This window comes from Oncorhynchus tshawytscha, linkage group LG14 (genome assembly GCF_018296145.1).
Source record: "Oncorhynchus tshawytscha isolate Ot180627B linkage group LG14, Otsh_v2.0, whole genome shotgun sequence".
Taxonomy (NCBI): Eukaryota; Metazoa; Chordata; class Actinopteri; order Salmoniformes; family Salmonidae; genus Oncorhynchus; species Oncorhynchus tshawytscha.
This window is the reverse complement of record NC_056442.1, coordinates 6,196,238-6,215,249: the sequence shown is the minus strand read 5'-3', so window position 1 is coordinate 6,215,249 and position 19,012 is coordinate 6,196,238. Positions and strand designations below refer to the sequence as shown.

The window sequence follows — 19,012 nt, the reverse complement described above, 5'->3', positions numbered from 1 at the left end:
AAAAATCATATTTGTATTAATTATATCGGGATTTAATATGCAATGTAATAGGTAGGCCTAATTTTTTTTTTAAGTCATCTATTAGACATTGATGAAATATGGATAAAGGAATAATTTCATATTCCTTCCATATTGAAGTCAAGAGAATGTTAAATGGTTTCAAGTTCCTGTCAAAGGAGGTGGAATCAAATCATTTTTGACCTAATTAATTCTAATGCCATAACTTGGCTCCGATTGGTCAGAACTAGACATGTGACGTCCTTGTGCAGAGTCCTTGTGCAGAGTTTGGTCTTGAGTAGTTTATGAAAACTGTTACTTTTGTTGCGCTGGCGTGGAACATTTTCGACTGGTAAGACTTCAATATTCCACCAGACTGTAGTCTTCTTGTACATGCAGAAGTTGAGGATAGGCAATCTATTATAATTGATCGAACAAATATTTATTATTATGTGATGGGCAGTGCGCATTCATGTTATTGAAATTGAGAGTTTGACAGCTCTCGCGAATAATATATTATTATTTTTCAATGAAAAGGCATTAATGACAATAGTTGGACATTCTTTAGGCCAACTCGTCACTATATAATTCTACTTGCAGTGTTTTTTTCTTCAATAGTAAAAAAGTAATTTGATATGGTTTCATTGGATTTTCACTTCTGTCAACGCCCTGACTGCACATATTGTGTTAGTTGAAACACTGAGAACTTGCATATAACATGAGATTACACTCAAATAGAAATGCAGGAGTGTTGCACAGATTCCTTCCAGTTTATTTGAACCACATTTTCAATAGTATTTGTTAGTTGTGGTTTTAAGGACATTTTGGCAAGAGATTGGCTCATTTTGTAGTGGATAAATTACAACGAGCAACTGCACAAGAGTACACGTTGAAACAGGCACATAATAACTGTTGATCCTTGTTCTGTTCCAGCTACGGACTGTATAGCTACAATAACGTTATTACTATAAGCTACTGTTACAAGACACATATTACTGATGACCTGCAAAAGGCAGATCCTATCATTCCACTTGATGTATGTCTAACCGCATATTGTGTAATGTGCATATTTCTGTAACTTGCTGTGATGGCCCAAGCACTTTGTTTGGTACACTGAGGAATGGTGGGTGGGGCTTAATAGAAAATGACTCAAGAAAACGTGAGTCACCCAGTACAATCCTACTTAAGTAAAATAGTATTTGTGTTTTAAATATACTTAAGTATCAAAAGTAAATGTATTTGCTAAAATATATTTAAGTATCAAAAGTAAAAGTATAAATCATGTCAAATTCCTTATATTAAGCAAACCAGATAGCATGATTATCTTGTTTTTTAAATTTACGGATAGCCAGGGTACACTCCAACACTGAAATAATATAGAAACAAAGCATTTGTGTTTAGTGAGTCTGTCAGATCAGAAGCAGTAGGGATGACCAGGTATTTTCTCTTACGTGCGTGAATTATACTGTAACGGTTTTCTAGTGGTGATGAAGGAGAGTCGGACCAAACTGCAGCGTGTCGATTGAGATCCATATTTAATACAACAAAGAAACACAAACTTCCAAAAAACAATAAACGAAACCGAAACAGCCCATCTGGTGCAAACTAACAGAGAGTACACATAGGACACTAAGGACAATCACCCACGACAAACTCAAAGAATATGGCTGCCTAAATATGGTTCCCAATCAGAGACAACGATAAGCACCTGCCTCTGATTGAGAACCACTCCAGACAGCCATAGACTTTGCTAGACAACCCACTAAGCTACAATCCCAATACCACCACCAAAACCCCAAGACAAACACACCACAATTACAAAAACCCCATGCCACACCCTGGCCTGACCAAATACATAAAGATAAACACAAAATACTTTGACCAGGGTGGACTCCCGAACGCACCTCAAAACAATAGGGAGGGTCCGGGTGGGCGTCTGTCCATGGTGGCGGCTCCGGCGCGGGACGTGGACCCCACTCATTTAATGTCTTAGTCCCCTCTCCCTTCGTCCCTGGATAGTCCACCCTCGCCGCCGACCATGGCCTAGTAGTCCTCACCCAGAACCCCACTGGACTGAGGAGCAGATCGGGACTGAAGGACAGCTCCGGACTGAGGCAGCTCGGGACTGAGGGGAAGCTCGGGAGTGAGGGGAAGCTCGGGAGTGAGGGGAAGCTCGGGAGTGAGGGGGAAGCTCGGGAGTGAGAGAAACCTCGGGAGTGAGAGGAAGCTCGGGAGTGAGAGGAAGCTCGGGAGTGAGAGGAAGCTCGGGAGTGAGAGGAAGATGAGTGAGAGGAAGCTCAGGCAGGTAGATAGATCTACCAGCTCCTGGCTGGCTGGTGGTTCCGGCAGATCCTGGCTGACTGGCACTTCTGGCAGATCTAACTGATCCTGGCAGACTGGCGGATCCTGGCCGACTGGCGGATCCTGGCCGACTGGCGGATCCTGGCAGACTGGCGGATCCTGGCAGACTGGCGGATCCTGGCAGACTGGCGGATCCTGGCAGACTGGCAGATCCTGGCCGACTGGCAGATCCTGGCCGACTGGCAGATCCTGGCGGATCCTGGCAGATCCTGGCAGACTGGCGGATCCTGGCAGACTGGCGGATCCTGGCGGATCCTGGCAGACTGGCACTTCTGGCAGACTGGCACTTCTGGCGGATCCTGGCAGACTGGCGGATCCTGGCAGATCCTGGCTGACTGGCCTGGCGGATCCTGGCAGACTGGCGGATCCTGGCAGACTGGCGGATCCTGGCAGACTGGCGGATCCTGGCAGACTGGCGGATCCTGGCAGACTGGCGGATCCTGGCAGACTGGCACTTCTGGCGGATCCTGGCGGATCCTGGCTGACTGGCGGATCCTGGCAGACTGGCGGATCCTGGCTGAATGGCGGATCTAACTGATCCTGGCGGATCCTGGCTGACTGGCAGATCCTGGCCGACTGGCAGTTCTGGCGGATCCTGGCCGACTGGCGGATCCTGGCCGACTGGCGGATCCTGGTCGACTGGCGGATCCTGGTCGACTGGCAGTTCTGGCAGATCCCGGCTGACTGGCGGATCTGGAAGAGTCTGATTGACTGGCAGATCTGGAAGAGTCTGGTTGACTGGCAGATCTGGAAGAGTCTGGTTGACTGGCAGATCTGGAAGAGTCTGGTTGACTGGCGGATCCTGGTTGACTGGCAGTTCTGGCAGATCCCGGCAGACTGGCGGATCCTGGCAGACTGGCGGATCCTGGCAGACTGGCTGATCCTGGCTGATCCTGGCCGACTGGCGGATCCTGGCCGACTGGCGGATCCTGGCTGAATGGCGGATCTAACTGATCCTGGCAGACTTGCGGATCCTGGCTGACTGGCAGATCCTGGCCGACTGGCAGTTCTGGCGGATCCTGGTCGACTGGCGGATCCTGGTTGACTGGCAGATCTGGAAGAGTCTGGTTGACTGGCAGATCTGGAAGAGTCTGGTTGACTGGCAGATCTGGAAGGAGTCTGGTTGACTGGCAGATCTGGAAGAGTCTGGCTGACTGGCGGATCTGGAAGAGTCTGGTTGACTGGCAGATCTGGAAGAGTCTGGTTGACTGGCAGATCTGGAAGAGTCTGGCTGACTGGCAGATCTGGAAGAGTCTGGTTGACTGGCAGATCTGGAAGAGTCTGGCAGATCTGGAAGAGTCTGGCTGACTGGCAGATCTGGCGGCGCTGGGCAGACTGGCGACGCTGGGCAGACTGGCGGTGCTGGGCAGACTGGCGGTGCTGGGCAGACTGGCGGTGCTGGGCAGACTGGCGGTGCTGGGCAGACTGGCGGCGCTGGGCAGACTGGCGGCGCTGGGCAGACGGGGGGCACTGGCGGCGCTGGGCAGACTGGCGGCACTAGCTGCTCCATATAGGCTGACAGCTCTGGCGGCTTCTTACAGACTGACAGCTCTGGCGGCTCCGTGCTGACTGGCTGCTCCTTGCAGCCTGGCAGCTCCTTGCAGACTGACAGCTCCGTGCAGACTGACAGCTCCGTGCAGACTGACAGCTCCGTGCAGACTGACAGCTCCGTGCAGACTGACAGCTCCGTGCAGACTGACAGCTCCTTGCAGACTGACAGCTCCTTGCAGACTGACAGCTCCTTGCAGACTGGCTCTCTGGCTCCATGCAGACTGACATCTCTGGCTGCTTCCATGCAGACTGACAGCTCTGGCTGCTCCATGTAGGCTGACAGCTCTGGCGGCTCCGTGCAGACTGGCAGCTCCGTGCAGACTGGCAGCTCCGTGCAGACTGGCAGCTCCGTGCAGACTGGCAGCTCCGTGCAGACTGACAGCTCCTTGCAGACTGACATCTCTGGCTGCTTCATGTAGACTGACAGCTCCTTACAGACTGGCAGCTCCTTGTAGACTGGCTGCGCTGAACAGGCGGGAGACTCCGGCCGCGCAGGAGAGGAGAAAGGCTCTGGCTGCGCTGAACAGGTGGGACGCACTGTAGGCCTGATGCATGGTGCTGGCACTGGTATGCCGTGCATGCTATGCCAAGCCCACACCTTTCTTTCTACTCTGTCCAATACATCCTCCACACTCTCAGACTCAGCACTCTGCTTCGCCGACAGCTCCAATTCCATCCATGGCTCTGCCCAGGGTCCTTGTCCGTCAAGGATCTCCTCCCAAGTCCATTTATCCAAAGAGTGCAGCCTCTCCCAATGCTGCTGCTGCCTCTGTTGCTTCTCCTGCTGCTGCCTTTGCTCCTGCTGCTGCCTTTGCTGCTGCTGCTGCTGTTTACCACGCCGCTTGGTCCTTGGTTGGTGGGTGATTCTGTAACGGTTTTCTAGTGGTGATGAAGGAGAGTCGGACCAAACTGCAGCGTGTCGATTGCGATCCATATTTAATACAACAAAGAAACACAAACTTACAAAAAACAATAAACGAACCGAAACAGCCTATCTGGTGCAAACTAACAGAGAGTACACATAGGACACTAAGGACAATCACCCACGACAAACTCAAAGAATATGGCTGCCTAAATATGGTTCCCAATCAGAGACAACGATAAGCACCTGCCTCTGATTGAGAACCACTCCAGACAGCCATAGACTTTGCTAGACAACCCACTAAGCTACAATCCCAATACCACCACCAAAACCCCAAGACAAACACACCACAATTACAAAAACCCCATGCCACACCCTGGCCTGACCAAATACATAAAGATAAACACAAAATACTTTGACCAGGGGGTGACATATACAATTTTCCTGTCCTGCTAAGCATTCAAAATGTAACGAGTACTTTTGGGTGTCAGGGAAAATGTATGGAGTAAAAAGTACATGATTTTATTCAGGAATGTAGTAAAGTAAAAGTCATCAAAAATAGGAAAGTATAGATACCCAAAAAAACTTAAGTAGTACTTTAACGTATTTTTACTTAAGTACTTTACACCACTGAATGTAGCCTAGACTTTCACAATAAATCCATTATTTACTTTAAACAGGTCTAAAAAAGCATGATATGAAGAAAATTATAGTATATTTCAGAAGAAAAGAATAGCATACTCTGAGTTGTCTTGATGTGGCTATGCCAAATGGCTGTAGGCTACACTAGTTCATTTAGAAGATAAGATTAGCTTATAATTCCATGGCATTATTTTATATTATGAAGAATACAATTGAACAAAGCTGAATAAAATATGAATATTTTTTCCAAACGATTTGAGGGAGTGCGCACATGCGGCGGCTATTCTGTGTTGAGCGGTTAACAAAGAAATAGGTAGTCCTATATGCTTAATTTAAAGTTATTAATGTAACTTTAGTAGTTCTATAAATGTTGGGGTATTTGGTTTGATTTTTAATTTATTGGAAGGCTGCATCACGAGACTCTAATGATGATTTGAAAAAAGTCGCTTGAAAGGCATGAGCTCTGCTTAGTTTTTTTGCATCTGTACACACTCCAATAGTGGCTCATTCACAATTTGACAAGCACTTGATAATGCCTCGATTTTAACGGCAGCATCCCCTTTGTGGCCGTAATGCACCCTATAAAATCCATGCATTTTGCAGCCCAGAGTGCTGTGTTGTGCCCTTCTCCCCGAGTGCTGCGCAATCCACAGGCTACAAGTTAAGACAGACCCATTGGGGATGCAACTGTTTGGGGATGCAACTGTGTGCATCCTTATCCAATTCCGTGTTGCATATTGAAGATATTGGAAGAACTGATCACATTTACTTTTCATCAGCCAACAAGATGAGTAGGCCTAATGAACAGCAAAATCACTAGCCTATGTCAGTCTACTATCCCCCATAGAACAAAAGTTGACTATTGAATTCTGTGTGAGAAATAAATATTCCAAACATAGTCTGGGACAGTTGTGGGATGCGATAGATCCCAAATGAATACAACCAGTAGCATCTAAAAAACTGTTTTATACAATGTGGCTGACACAACAGATCAGAACCTTTAGCTTAAAATGTTGATAGACTAGAGACGACTTATTAAAAGGCTGTCTGTCTCATCCTGTCCCCAGACATGTTTCTGTACCTGCTTGGACTGGTGGTGTTTTACTACCTGTACCGCTGGTTCCGGGAGATCCCAAGAGTCCCAGGCAAAGGAGACAAATATGTCTACATCACGGGGTGTGACTCTGGTTTCGGCAACCTACTGGCCAGACATCTGGACGAGCTGGGTTTCTGTGTGATCGCATCCTGCTTCACAGAGAAGGGAGAGGAAGATCTGAGGAAGGCCTGTTCAGGCAGATTCACCACCCTCCACCTGGATGTCAAAAAGAACGAGAACGTCGACAAAGCAGCTGCTTTGATTAAAGACAAAGTTGGGACTAGGGGTGAGTGTCTGTGTTTATATTGAAAATGAAACAGTCCTATCATCATCATTTGTTTCCAGTCAAATTATGCAATATTACCAGTTCAGTTACATGTGTTGACATTCATGTTGAGTGCCGGTATTTTAATAAAAAATAAAAAACCTTTTCTCCCCAATTTCGTGGTATCCAATTGTTAGTAGTTACTATCTTGTCTCATCGCTATAACTCCCGTACGGGCTCAGGAGAGACGACGGTCGAAGGCCATGCGTCCTCCGAAACACAACCCAACCAAGCCACTGCTTCTTTACACAGCGTGCATCCAACCCGGAAGCCAGTCGCACCAATGTGTTGGAGGAAACACCGTGTATCTCACGACCTGGTTAGCGTGCACTGCGCCCGGCCCGCCACAGAAGTTGCTAGTGCGCGATGAGACAACGATATCCCTACTGGCCTAACCCGGACGACGCTAGGCCAATTGTGCATCGCCCCATGGACCCCCCCGGTCGCGGCTGGCTGCGACAGAGCCTGGGCTCGAACCCAGAGTCTCTGGTGGCACAGCTAGCACTGCGATGCAGTGCCTTAGACCACTGCGCTACCCGGGAGGCCCGAGTGCCGGTATCTTTGTCCTTATGTGAAATAATGCATGTTCATAGAGCTACCTAATAACCTGTCACCTTCTAGGCCTGTGGGCTGTGGTGAACAACGCAGGCGTGGCCATGCCCTCGGCCCCATGTGATTGGCTGACCATTGATGACTACAAGTCCATGCTGGACGTGAACCTGAACGGGGTCATCGCAGTCACCCTGAGTGTGCTGCCCCTCATCAAGAAGGCCAGGGGTCGCGTGGTCAACGTAGCCAGTGTGTTCGGCAGGATCAGTCCAGGTGGAGGACCTTACACTGTGTCTAAGTTTGGAGTCGAGGCCTTCAATGACAGTCTCAGGTGAAACAAGAACATTATCCTATCCATGCCATATTTTTCATCTGTGTTTTAATTATTTATTTATTTTTTACATACATTCAGTCATCTAGCAATGGTGAACCATAAGCAATACAACTTTGACTGTTTGACTTCAGCGAATGAAACTATAAAAATCTGTAACATATCAGAGGAAATTTTGTAAACAGAAGTTTTGTTACCTTGTTTTTCAGGAGAAACATGGTACCTTTCGGGGTCAAAGTCCTCTGCATTGAGCCAGGCTTTTTCAAGACCACCATGACCGACTGGATAGTCCTGGGGAAAAGCTTCAAGCAGCTGTGGGAGAAGATGCCACAAGAAGTCAGAGATGATTATGGACATGATTATTTGGACAAGGGTAAATATAAAAGTTTTATTTTCCTAAATTCTGGAATGTATTAATTTGCACAAATGTTTTCTATAGCCTATGCAAAATGTGGCTGTTTTTTAATTATGTCTGCCCTCTGTGACATCAGTCTTGCAAAGGATTTGATCTATTCAGAAAGCATTATTCACCCCAATGTTCTAGTGTAAGTGACCATCTTGAATAGCTAAAGACAAACCTTCCCTGTCCCTTCTAGTGGAGGTGAGGATGAGGGAGAAGCTTGACAAGATGTCCGACGCCGACCTGATGAAGGTGGTGAGCTGTATGGAGCACGCTGTCGCTGCAGTCCGTCCTCGCACCCGTTACTCGCCAGGGTGGGACGCCAAGTTCTTCTGGATCCCTATGTCCTACATGCCAACCAGGTTCACTGACTGGCTACTGCTCAAGAAAGCCATCATTCCAGCCAAGGCTGTCTACTAAGGCTGACGTAAGATTGCCAGTGTTTATATACTGTCAGAACAAATACTTTATTGTGCTGTGCTACTGCTTGTCTTCAATGTATAAAACACTTTTTGTATCCTACGGTGTGCACGCCAAAATACAGTATGATGTAAGCTTTGACATGGTTTATTCTCTGACAAAGAAATAAATTCCATAACTGCTATTTGGTACCACTTGTTTGCCCTCTTTTATTCAGTGCATTCTCTATGCCCGTATCAAAGATGGTGGATAACTGAAGACAGTTCACTCAGGCCGTTCATCATTGGAGAAAAAAATCAGTTACAGTTTACCTAAGGGAGTGGCTCTACCATGGACACCAATTCAATCGCAGCTGGGTCTGGTCTACTTAATTCATTGACTTCCATTGAAACAGAAAATTAGTGGGATGTCTCACTTCCTCTTCCATCTCTGGCCAGTATGACATGGGCAGTGTTGGGTTGGTCTTTGAGAACTTTACAAGATAAATGGGGATTAAGGTCAAGGTTTGACAGTCTTTGTCCTTGGTGTGCTGATATTGGTATGTTGAAGGTTAACCTGCAATAATTGACCAAAAAGGAAGTTTACAAGCTTTGAATCATTCAGAATCTTTCAACTTCACTGATATTAGCCTCTATGATTCAAATACCTCTACGTTCGGGAATGAAATATTAAATTCTATAAAAAATATAAATATTGGGAGAAGATAAGTCTATGAAAGATTTACGTACTTATTTCGATCTTGCAGCCCATGTCAGATTTCTACCTTAAATACATACAGTACCAGTCAAAAGTTTGGACACACATACTCATTCAAGGTTTTTTCTTTATTTTGATGATTTTCTACATTCTAGAATAGAGAATACATCAAAACTATGAAATGGAATAATGTAGTAAGCAAAAAAGTGTTAAGTCAAAATATATTTTAGAATCTTCAAAATAGCCACCCTTTGACTCAATGACAGCTTTGCATACTCTTGGCATTCTCTCAACCAGAATCACCTGGAATGCTTTTCCAACAGTCGTTATCGAGTTCCCACATACACTGAGCACTTGTCTGCTTTTCCTTCACTTTGCGGTTCAACTCATCCCAAACTATCTCAATTGGGTTGAGGTTGGGTTATTGTGAAGGCCAGGTCATCTGATCATCAGGTCATCTGCCCTCCAACACTCTCTTTGGTCAAATAGCCCTTACACAGCCTGGAAGTATGTTTTGGGTCATTGTCCTATTGAAAAACAAATTATAGTCCCACTAAGCGCAAACCAGATGCTGTGGTAGCCATGCTGGTTAAGTGTGCCTTGAATTTTAAATCACTATCACCACCTCCATGCTTCAGTGGAACCACACATGCGGAGATCATCCGTTCACCTATTTTGCATCTCACAAAGGCACTGTAGTTGAAACCAAAAATCTCAAATGTGGACTCATCAGCCCAAGGACAGATTTCAACCTGTCTGATGTCCCTTGCTCGTGTTTCTTGGTACAAACAAGTCATCTTATTGGTGTCCTTTTGAAGTTTCTTTGCAGCAATTCAACCATGAAAGCCTGATTCACGCAGTCGCCTTTGAACAGTTGTTGAGATGTGTCTGTTAATCTGCGAAGCATTTACTTGGACTGCAATTTCTGAGTCTGATAAATGAAATGATACTGTAGAAAAGGTAACTCTGTCTTCCTTTCCTGTGGCAGTCCTCACGAGAGCCAGTTTCCTAGTGCTTGGTTTTTGCTACTGCACTTGAAACTTCAATGTACGTACTTGAAATTTTCCAGATTGACTGACCAGGTCTTAAATTAATGGACTGTCGTTTCTCTTTGCTTATTTGAGCGGTTCTTACTACAGACTTAGTCCTATTTGGTAAAAGACCTTATATATACCACCCCAACCATGTCAATGCAACAGATTGGCTCAAACGCATTAAAGACATTCCACAAATTAACAAGGCACACCTGTTAATTTAAATGCATTCCAGGTGACAACCTCATGAAGTTGGTTGAGAGAATGCCAAGACTGAAAGCAGTCAAAGCAAAGTGTGTCTACTTAGAATATCAAATACAAGATATTTCACTGGTTACATGATCCTAGTGTGGTCATTGTTCTACAATGTAGAAAATAGTAAAAATAACCATTCAATAGGGGTCCAAACTTTTGACTGGTACTGTACATTAAACATGTCCACGACCATTTCTCTGCTCAGCAGGGCTATCGAGTTCAAACTTGTCCTCCACGCACTTGTCAAAATGTAGCTGCAAAGAAAAGTTGCTTAGTATCAGAACGAATGCCAGATGGCCTTTACAATTGCAGCTGTGGTAGGAATCTGGACTGCATGTTAGTGCAGTCTAGTTTTTGAACTCTTCATAGCTGTATTTAGCTATAGCAACCCAATCAATTTAGTTATATGAATCCATTACTCATTGAAATCCTGTCTAAAAAGCAGTACATCTTTCCCATTTGAGTCTTTGTACACCAGCAACAAACAATACTTGGTTGAATGAGGTTTCACACCAGTTTGAGGGTACAATGAGTCTACATGGCTTGTCACAAATTAAATAGGCAAACTATTAGCAACCAGCTAATGGCAATGATTTCTGCATATTGCACCTTTATGTCAACATGGCTTGTCTCAGCAGTAAGCCAACAAAGACAGCCAGCATTTTATAGTTACTGTAAGTCTTAAAATGCATCACATGCTGGTCTAAAAAGCATCTTACGAATAGATCACTGCACTTTGTGCAAGGAATGACAAACTCCCCTCAACTTTAACAGCCATTTTATTTATTCACTCAAGCATTGTACAAAGCCTTTGAACGCCATCTAGTGGATCAGTGCTGTAGGATGACATTTTACAACAAGTCTGACAGCACCCAGACCAGAATAGCATTGCAACATTTAAAAAATGCTACAAAATACAGACGAGACCAAACCAAATTGTCAAGACAGATCTTTATTCCATCTTTCATTGGAAACATTAAATATAACTTTTTGGATGACAATACAGATATTTGTTGCATGTGACATTCTTACAAATCAAGTGCACCTTCTACAAAACCCTGTGTTTTGCTTTTCTCCCTCCTCCCCTCAGTTAGATGAACTTATGCGAGATCCTTAGCCATCTGTGCAGCCTTCTCAACCACCTCCTCAATGGGTCCGACCATGTAGAAAGCCTGCTCGGGCAGGGCATCGTACTCACCTGGAGGGAAAGAATGACCACACTTAGCTCAAGAAAATCAGAATTTCACAGACAACACCAAGGAAATTCATAAGGTAGACTGACTGAAATGTTGCCAATAGCAGCACTGCAGATATTGCAATAAGCGAGTTGCAAGACTATGTGCATGATTTGACTCGGTTACATGGGAGCCACGGCACCAAAACAGCAAAGTTGAACCTCATGCCTCCAACACTTAGTAGTTGCAGAAATTGACCTACCAAGCTTTTAACTTCTCGTATCTACATCATATCGCAGAGTATCTTTAAACCTAATCACAAGTACTACGTACCATTTAGAATGCTCTGGAAGCCACTGATGGTCTCTTTGAGTGGCACCAGCTTGCCAGCGTGACCAGTGAAGACCTCCGCCACCTGGAAAGGCTGGGACAGGAAACGCTGGATCTTGCGGGCACGAGACACAATCAGCTTGTCCTCCTCAGACAACTCATCCATACCCAGGATGGCAATGATATCCTGCAGGGACTTGTAGTCCTGAGAGGCGAGAGTTGTAGGCATAATGTCATTCATTATTAGAAGCTGTATACTGCCGCTTTCCATGTCTGTAGCTTGTGAGGTGTGTAACGCTGTTGCTTTTAAGCATTTTACGCCATTGTTATTGCTCTGTCTACATGCTATGTGTTGCTTGTCCTACATTGTTCTGCATGTGCTCATTGTCATGGGAATGGTTTAATAACCTGCCAGTGTGTGCAGTTAAAATTTGCCAATCCAGCACTTCTACTGAAACAAATTAATGTGCACTGTCCCCGTTTAAAAAATAAATAAACTCAATGGCTGGGGTGACCGATACACTGGGGGGCTATAAGACACTAACCTGGAGGATCTTCTGCACGCCACGAGCAACGTCATAGTGCTCGGCGCCGACAATGTTGGGGTCCATGATACGGGAGGTGGAATCCAGGGGATCCACAGCGGGATAGATTCCCAGCTCAGCGATGGCACGGGACAACACCGTGGTGGCGTCCAAGTGAGCGAAGGTGGTGGCAGGGGCAGGATCAGTCAAATCATCAGCTGGCACATAGATTGCCTTAGAGAAGACAGGTTGTTAGTGACAAGTAGCATTTCAGTCTTGAAGCAATATCAGACTATTGGGTACTACAGACTGCCATGTTAGCATGGCCCTCCAACAGGCCTTTGCTGCTTGAACTCCAGCTTACCTGCACAGAGGTGATGGAACCCTTCTTGGTGGTGGTGATTCTCTCCTGCATGGTACCCATGTCAGTGGCAAGGGTGGGCTGGTAACCCACAGCGGAGGGGATTCGACCCAGCAGAGCAGACACCTCGGAGCCAGCCTGGGTGAAGCGGAAGATGTTGTCGATGAAGAGCAGCACATCCTGACCCTCCTGGTCACGGAAATACTCAGCCACGGTCAGACCAGTCAGAGCCACACGGGCACGGGCGCCTGGGGGCTCGTTCATTTGTCCATACACCAGTGCTACCTAGGGGTTTGGAGGAGAGCACAGTTAGAGAATACATCTAGGTCAACCCATAATAGAAACTGATGCATCGCACACACACTGACAGTTATTGCACAAAATAGTACACAGCATCATCTGGATATGTATACAAAATTCACCTTTGCGCCCCTTTTTCTGTCAAGCAGTCTACGCACACATTCTATAAATCCAGCGTATGTACCACACCGAACACAACTACCTCTGCAAGGAAACATAGCATTTCAATGGAAATGAATGCAATTCTGGTGTACCAAAATGCAATGACGCTGTCGGTGTGTTCGAAGGGTAAAGCTGATGTGAACATCAAGTCATGTGGGTAATGAGGGCAACTTTCCAGACTGGTGATATGCTACTTAAAGCCAGAATATGTAACTTTTTGGGAAACCTGACTTTGGATTTATGCAACCAGGAAATGTCAGAGCAATTCCTGTATATTTGCACCTTATATTTTGACATTCAACTGGGGGATATTTTTCCCCTGTGACAGCTTTAAATACCATCAATCTGTATAAGACTCCTTAGAGGCACCTGCTTATGACTGTCAAATGTAACCAGTTGGTCACCTTGGAGGTGTCGTCCTTCAGGTTTATGACACCCGACTCAATCATCTCATGGTACAAGTCATTTCCCTCACGGGTACGCTCTCCCACGCCGGCAAACACAGAGTAACCACCATGGGCCTTGGCCACGTTGTTAATCAGCTCCATGATCAACACAGTCTTGCCCACACCAGCACCACCAAACAGACCTATAGAAAGGAAAGCAACTTACTGTCATTAAACTTCAATTAGCTAATTGCAAAAAAATGAATGAGGATGTTGGTTGTCCCACGTACCGATTTTGCCTCCCTTGGCATAGGGAGCCAGAAGATCTACCACCTTGATGCCAGTTACCAGGATCTCCTGCTCCACACTCATGTCAGTGAACTCCGGGGCCTCAGCATGGATGGCTGCTGTCCTAATCAACAAAAAAAAAAAAAAAGGTAGAATCAGAGCCACTTCACTTTGAACAAGCAATTTCCAATTGTGTATCATTCAGAGTCTCAAGACAATTCTAGTAGTCATACATTAAAATAATTGAATATGGATGTAAATATTGTGATTGCCATATCTAAAACTATAAATTGGCTGATAGACAAAGTGCTTACTGCTTAGTGGAGATGGGTCCCCTCTCGTCAATGGGCTCCCCAATGACGTTCATGATTCTGCCCAGGGTCTCAGGACCAACTGGGATTCTGATGGGATCGCCAGTGTCCACAACCTTCTGTCCACGGACAAGACCTTCTGTACCATCCATGGCAATGGTACGCACAGTGTTCTCACCTGAAAGTCAACATAACAAATTTCATCCCAATAAGCTGTTATTGATTACGCAATGTTGGTACAATGTCTTTGCAAACAATGGCTGTGTTTACACAAATAGACAAATCCTGACCTCTGCCCAATTATTGGCTTAAAAGAAAGACAGTTCTACACAAATTAGGCTGCCTCTAAATGCAGGTCAAATTATTTACCAAGATGTTGTGCCACCTCCAGCACTAGCCTGGACTCACGACCAGCAACTTCCAGTGCATTGAGGATGGGTGGGAGGCCCTCATCAAACTGGACGTCGACAACAGCACCGATGACTGCTACAATCCTTCCATGGGCAAAGGCGGCAGCAGCAGCAGGTGCAACGTAGTCTCTACCTGTAAAAGTGCATTGACCAAGAACCGTATGACCCTGTTGTGAGTGAAATAGCAATAATACGCCATGTCTGCTGACCCTTGCCAACCTAGCCTACACAATGCAAGGAGTTGGAAATGTAACATCACCTGTGTAGTTAGCCATGTGCACAAGAGAAAACACCAGACCTGCCAACCCTGTCCAACTTTTTAGAGTACCAGACACAGGCAGCAAATTGGAGATTCAACTAACATGCATACCACACCCTAAATTGGGGCTCTTTCCTTTCCTGAGTACTACAATTATAGAATTGTACCAAATGATGCCTAAAAATGTTGGAATATTTTTGACAGCATTCCATTTACACATGGTAAAAGTCACTAACAAGATCCAACTAGAAACACAAAAGGCATCCATTCTCAGAGTTTGTTAAATTAAACAAATTATGTACAAAAGTCTTATCCACGATAAAAACCCATTAACTGATATGATAAGAACAAATGTCTGAAGCTGAGCATCAAATATACATATCATCCATAAGAATACAGACCGCAAACTGGCTACACAAAGGGAATCTGAACGCTGTTCGCTAGAAGAGGCCAGTGTTTCAGTCTATTTCTTTGCAGCACATTCATCATTTCAGATTTTCGAAATTGAGAAAACCTCAAATCTAGTGCAAAGGCATTTTAGAAGCATTGCCTCTATAGCTGATAACGGACACTCATTCTTAATCCCGCAGTTTTCTAAACTCCCGACTCCATTTAATGCTTAGATGCTTATTTATTTTGATTATATTAAAAAATAAAAAATAAATTGTGGCGCGGATCATAATTACAGTTAGTCTATGAGGTTGCGTGATCCGCGTAATATTACGTGGAAATACAACTAATGGGACGCATAATTAAATGTATCACTCGCACAATTGAGAGCAGTTATTTTTCGTATTTCCATTTAAATTTCTCACTAACAAATGCGAGTGAACTGCTGGCACTTCAGAGCCCACTGAATGTCCATCTTATGTTCACTAACTAACTAACGCTTGAAACAATGTGTTTACCTTTCCACAACACAGGGAGTCGAAACTGAATTTGTCCATGTGTTTACGTACAGCTGACAGTTGGCAAACTCAGCATCACAACAAACAGGAGGGGGGCAAGTCGAATAATGATATATTAATCGCCATGTCCGTAGACAAAACTCCGTTACATGTCTGTGTTGCAGCTCGAGAATCTGGACGTTAAATTTACTCAGTGGATTAATTTGATGAAAAGTGAAATAAAATAAAATTCAGGCCCTATTCATTTCTGGGTACTTTTAACTCGGATGTCGTACCTAACAGAGAATTGCGTAGTTGGTACGCAAAATTGGTGCATGTTGGGAGGTCTGAAACACCGAAGCAAACTCAATGTCAAGTATTTTCGGCCATGTTGTGCAGGAGAAATGCTACAGCTCAGCAGTTAAAGTATCAGCAAGCTAGTTAAATTATTAGAAAACGAATACCTTCGAAGACCGACACATGTCAAGCCAACCGAGCTACTAGGGTGACAATTGGTATTTTTGTAACTTCGCATAATAAGTGAACCCTAGCTAGCTGTCAGATGGCTAGCAAACTACTGTAACGGTACATTAACCAGACAACGTGTGAAGAAGTCCAACTGCTAGTTAAGAAAAATATTTTGAAATTCATTTATACTCGTTATAAACTATTTGACTACGAAATAACACCGACAGTGGTTCATTTAGTAATTGAATGACACTTGACGTTGGCTGGCTAACTAGCCACAGTATGGACTCGCTAGCGCAAGCCTCCAAACCTCATGTCATACAAAGGTCATTTCAATTTACACAAAAATCATGTCATTCAGCTATATGTACTTAAGTCACATTAATATAACTACTAAATCGAATGCATGGCGTAAGTTCCACGTTCAACATTAAACTAGTAGACGAGAAATTAAGCATGGTAAAAAAAATGTGAGGCCTGCTACACTGAAGAAAGCCAGCGTTTTGCTTTGGGCTAAAGTTGACTAGCAGTTAGCCTAATACCAGTTCTGTTCCAAACGGTTTTTACAATTCATTAGCTACCTCTGTAATATGCTTGCAAAACTTACGTCCAAGGACAGATGGAGAGCCAACGAGGGCCTTCAGGGGCTGGACCCCAGGCTTAAGTGCCTGGAGAGCCCCGGTGCAGCAGCGTCCCACAGCTCCTAACATTGTCAAAATGGCTGAAGGTGGAAAGAGACGAAACGACTTGTGCCTTTATAATGAATGACCGCGGAGCTGAACTGAGCGTGCGCGCAACTCCAGGGCCAAACTGAGCAGGCGCACTTATTGATTTATTTTGCATTGATTGCTACTTCCACATATTACTGTCATACTACAACACTTGTAATTGTCTTCGCAACATTACAAATCACGTATCATGTCAATTCAGTAAGAATAATCATGTACAATGTTCTAACAACCTAGATAACAACATTCAAACTCAAGGTCACTATAGGTGTGTGTGTCTGTGTGTGTGTGTGTGTGTGTGTGTGTGTGTGTGTGTGTAATGCAGTAAGTGAATATCCATCTCCCCAAAACACAGCAACACACAAACATACATTGCCTTTGGAAACTATTCAGACCCCTTGACTTTTCCCACATTTTGTTACATTATAGCCTTATTCTAAAATTGATTTTTTTTTAAATAATCTTCAGCAATCTACGCACAATACCCCATAAAGACAAACCGAAAACAGGTTTTTAGACATTTTTGCAAATTTATTACAAATAAAAAACTGAAATATTTTATTCAAACCCTTTGCTATGAGACTCAAATTGAGCTCAGGTGTATCCTGTTTCCATTGATCATCCTTTAAATGTTTCTACAACTTGATTGGAGTAAATTCAATTGATTGGATATTAAAAGGCACACACCTGTCTATATAAGGTCCCACAGTTGACAGAGCATGTCAGAGCAAAAACCAAGCCATGAGGTTGAAGAAATTGTCCGTAGTGCCCCCGAGACGTGATTGTGTCGGGGCACATTTCTGGGGAAGGGTACCAAAAGATTCTGCAGCATTGAAGGTCCTCAAGAACACAGTAGCCTCCATCATTCTTAAATGGAAGACGTTTGGAACCACCAACACTTTTCCTAGAGCTGGCCGCCCGGCCAAACTGAGCAATCGGTGGGGAGAAGGGCCTTGGTCAGGGAGGTGACCAAAAACCTGATGGTCACTCTGACCGAGCTCTAGAGTTCCTCTGTGGAGATGGGAGAACCTTCCAGAAGGACAACCATCCCTACAGCACTCCAACAATAAGGGCTTTATGGTAGAGTGGCCGGTCAGAAGTCACTCCAAAGTAAAAGGCATATGACAGCCCACTTGGAGTTTGCCAAAAGGCATCTAAGGACTCTCAGACAATGAGAAACAAGATTCTCTGGTCTGAAACCAAGATTAAACTCTTTAGCCTGAATTCCAAGTGTCACGTCTGGAGGAAACCTGGCACCATCTCTACAGTGAAGTGTGGTGGCAGCATCATAATGTGGGGGTGTTCTTCAGGGACTGGGAGACTAATCAGGATCGAGGCAAAGATGACTGGAACAAAGTACAGAAATCCTTGTCCAGAGCGGTCAGGACCTCAGACTGGGGTGACGGGTCATGGAGTCTGAATACTTATGTAAATGTGATATTTCAGTTTTATTTTTTATAAATGAGCAAAAATGTCTAAATTTGTTTTTGCTTTGTCATTATAGGGTATTGTGTGTGGATTGAGGGGGGAGAACAATTTAATCAATTTTAGAATTAAGGCTGTAACCTAAAATCTGGATAAAGTCATGGAGTCTGAATACTTTCCGAAGGCATTGTACAGAGCTCCACACCCAGTGTTTAGAACACTGTGTGCACAAGCTCAATTTCAGCACATACACTATCTTTCCACTAGAGTGTGGGGCTGCACTATACATTTTGGTGCTTCCTCTCTATCTTCATCCTCTCTTTTGTTGAAACGTGGAATTAAGTGTGGTAATGAATGCTACCAACCAGTGTTAGAATCCCAGTAATGTAATAGATGGAATATCCTGTAATGGGAAGTGAAGTAGGCTACATGCCAACTGTGAAGGAGAGCCTTCACTATGGACAATTTATTTTAATATA

The 19,012-nt window shown here is 44.6% G+C and overlaps 2 protein-coding genes across 2 annotated transcripts; one reads left to right on the top strand and one right to left on the bottom strand.

Annotated features, from left to right (window-relative positions):
• The first annotated feature begins 225 nt into the window (after positions 1-225).
• LOC112266443 (retinol dehydrogenase 7) lies at positions 226-8,725 on the top strand. Its single transcript, XM_024443913.2, has 5 exons — positions 226-349; positions 6,481-6,795; positions 7,456-7,714; positions 7,924-8,087; positions 8,311-8,725. Exons 2-5 carry the CDS (start codon positions 6,483-6,485, stop codon positions 8,532-8,534), a joined length of 960 nt encoding a protein of 319 aa, XP_024299681.1. The 5' UTR covers positions 226-349; positions 6,481-6,482; the 3' UTR covers positions 8,535-8,725.
• Positions 8,726-11,453: 2,728 nt separating this feature from the next.
• On the bottom strand, positions 11,454-17,142 carry LOC112266442 (ATP synthase subunit beta, mitochondrial). The gene is made up of 9 exons (XM_024443912.2): positions 16,988-17,142; positions 14,726-14,899; positions 14,360-14,534; positions 14,048-14,169; positions 13,776-13,960; positions 12,913-13,194; positions 12,570-12,782; positions 12,028-12,229; positions 11,454-11,717 (listed from the first exon to the last, which is right to left on the bottom strand). Exons 1-9 carry the CDS (start codon positions 17,088-17,090, stop codon positions 11,620-11,622), a joined length of 1,554 nt encoding a protein of 517 aa, XP_024299680.1. The 5' UTR covers positions 17,091-17,142; the 3' UTR covers positions 11,454-11,619.
• Between the last annotated feature and the right edge of the window lie 1,870 nt (positions 17,143-19,012).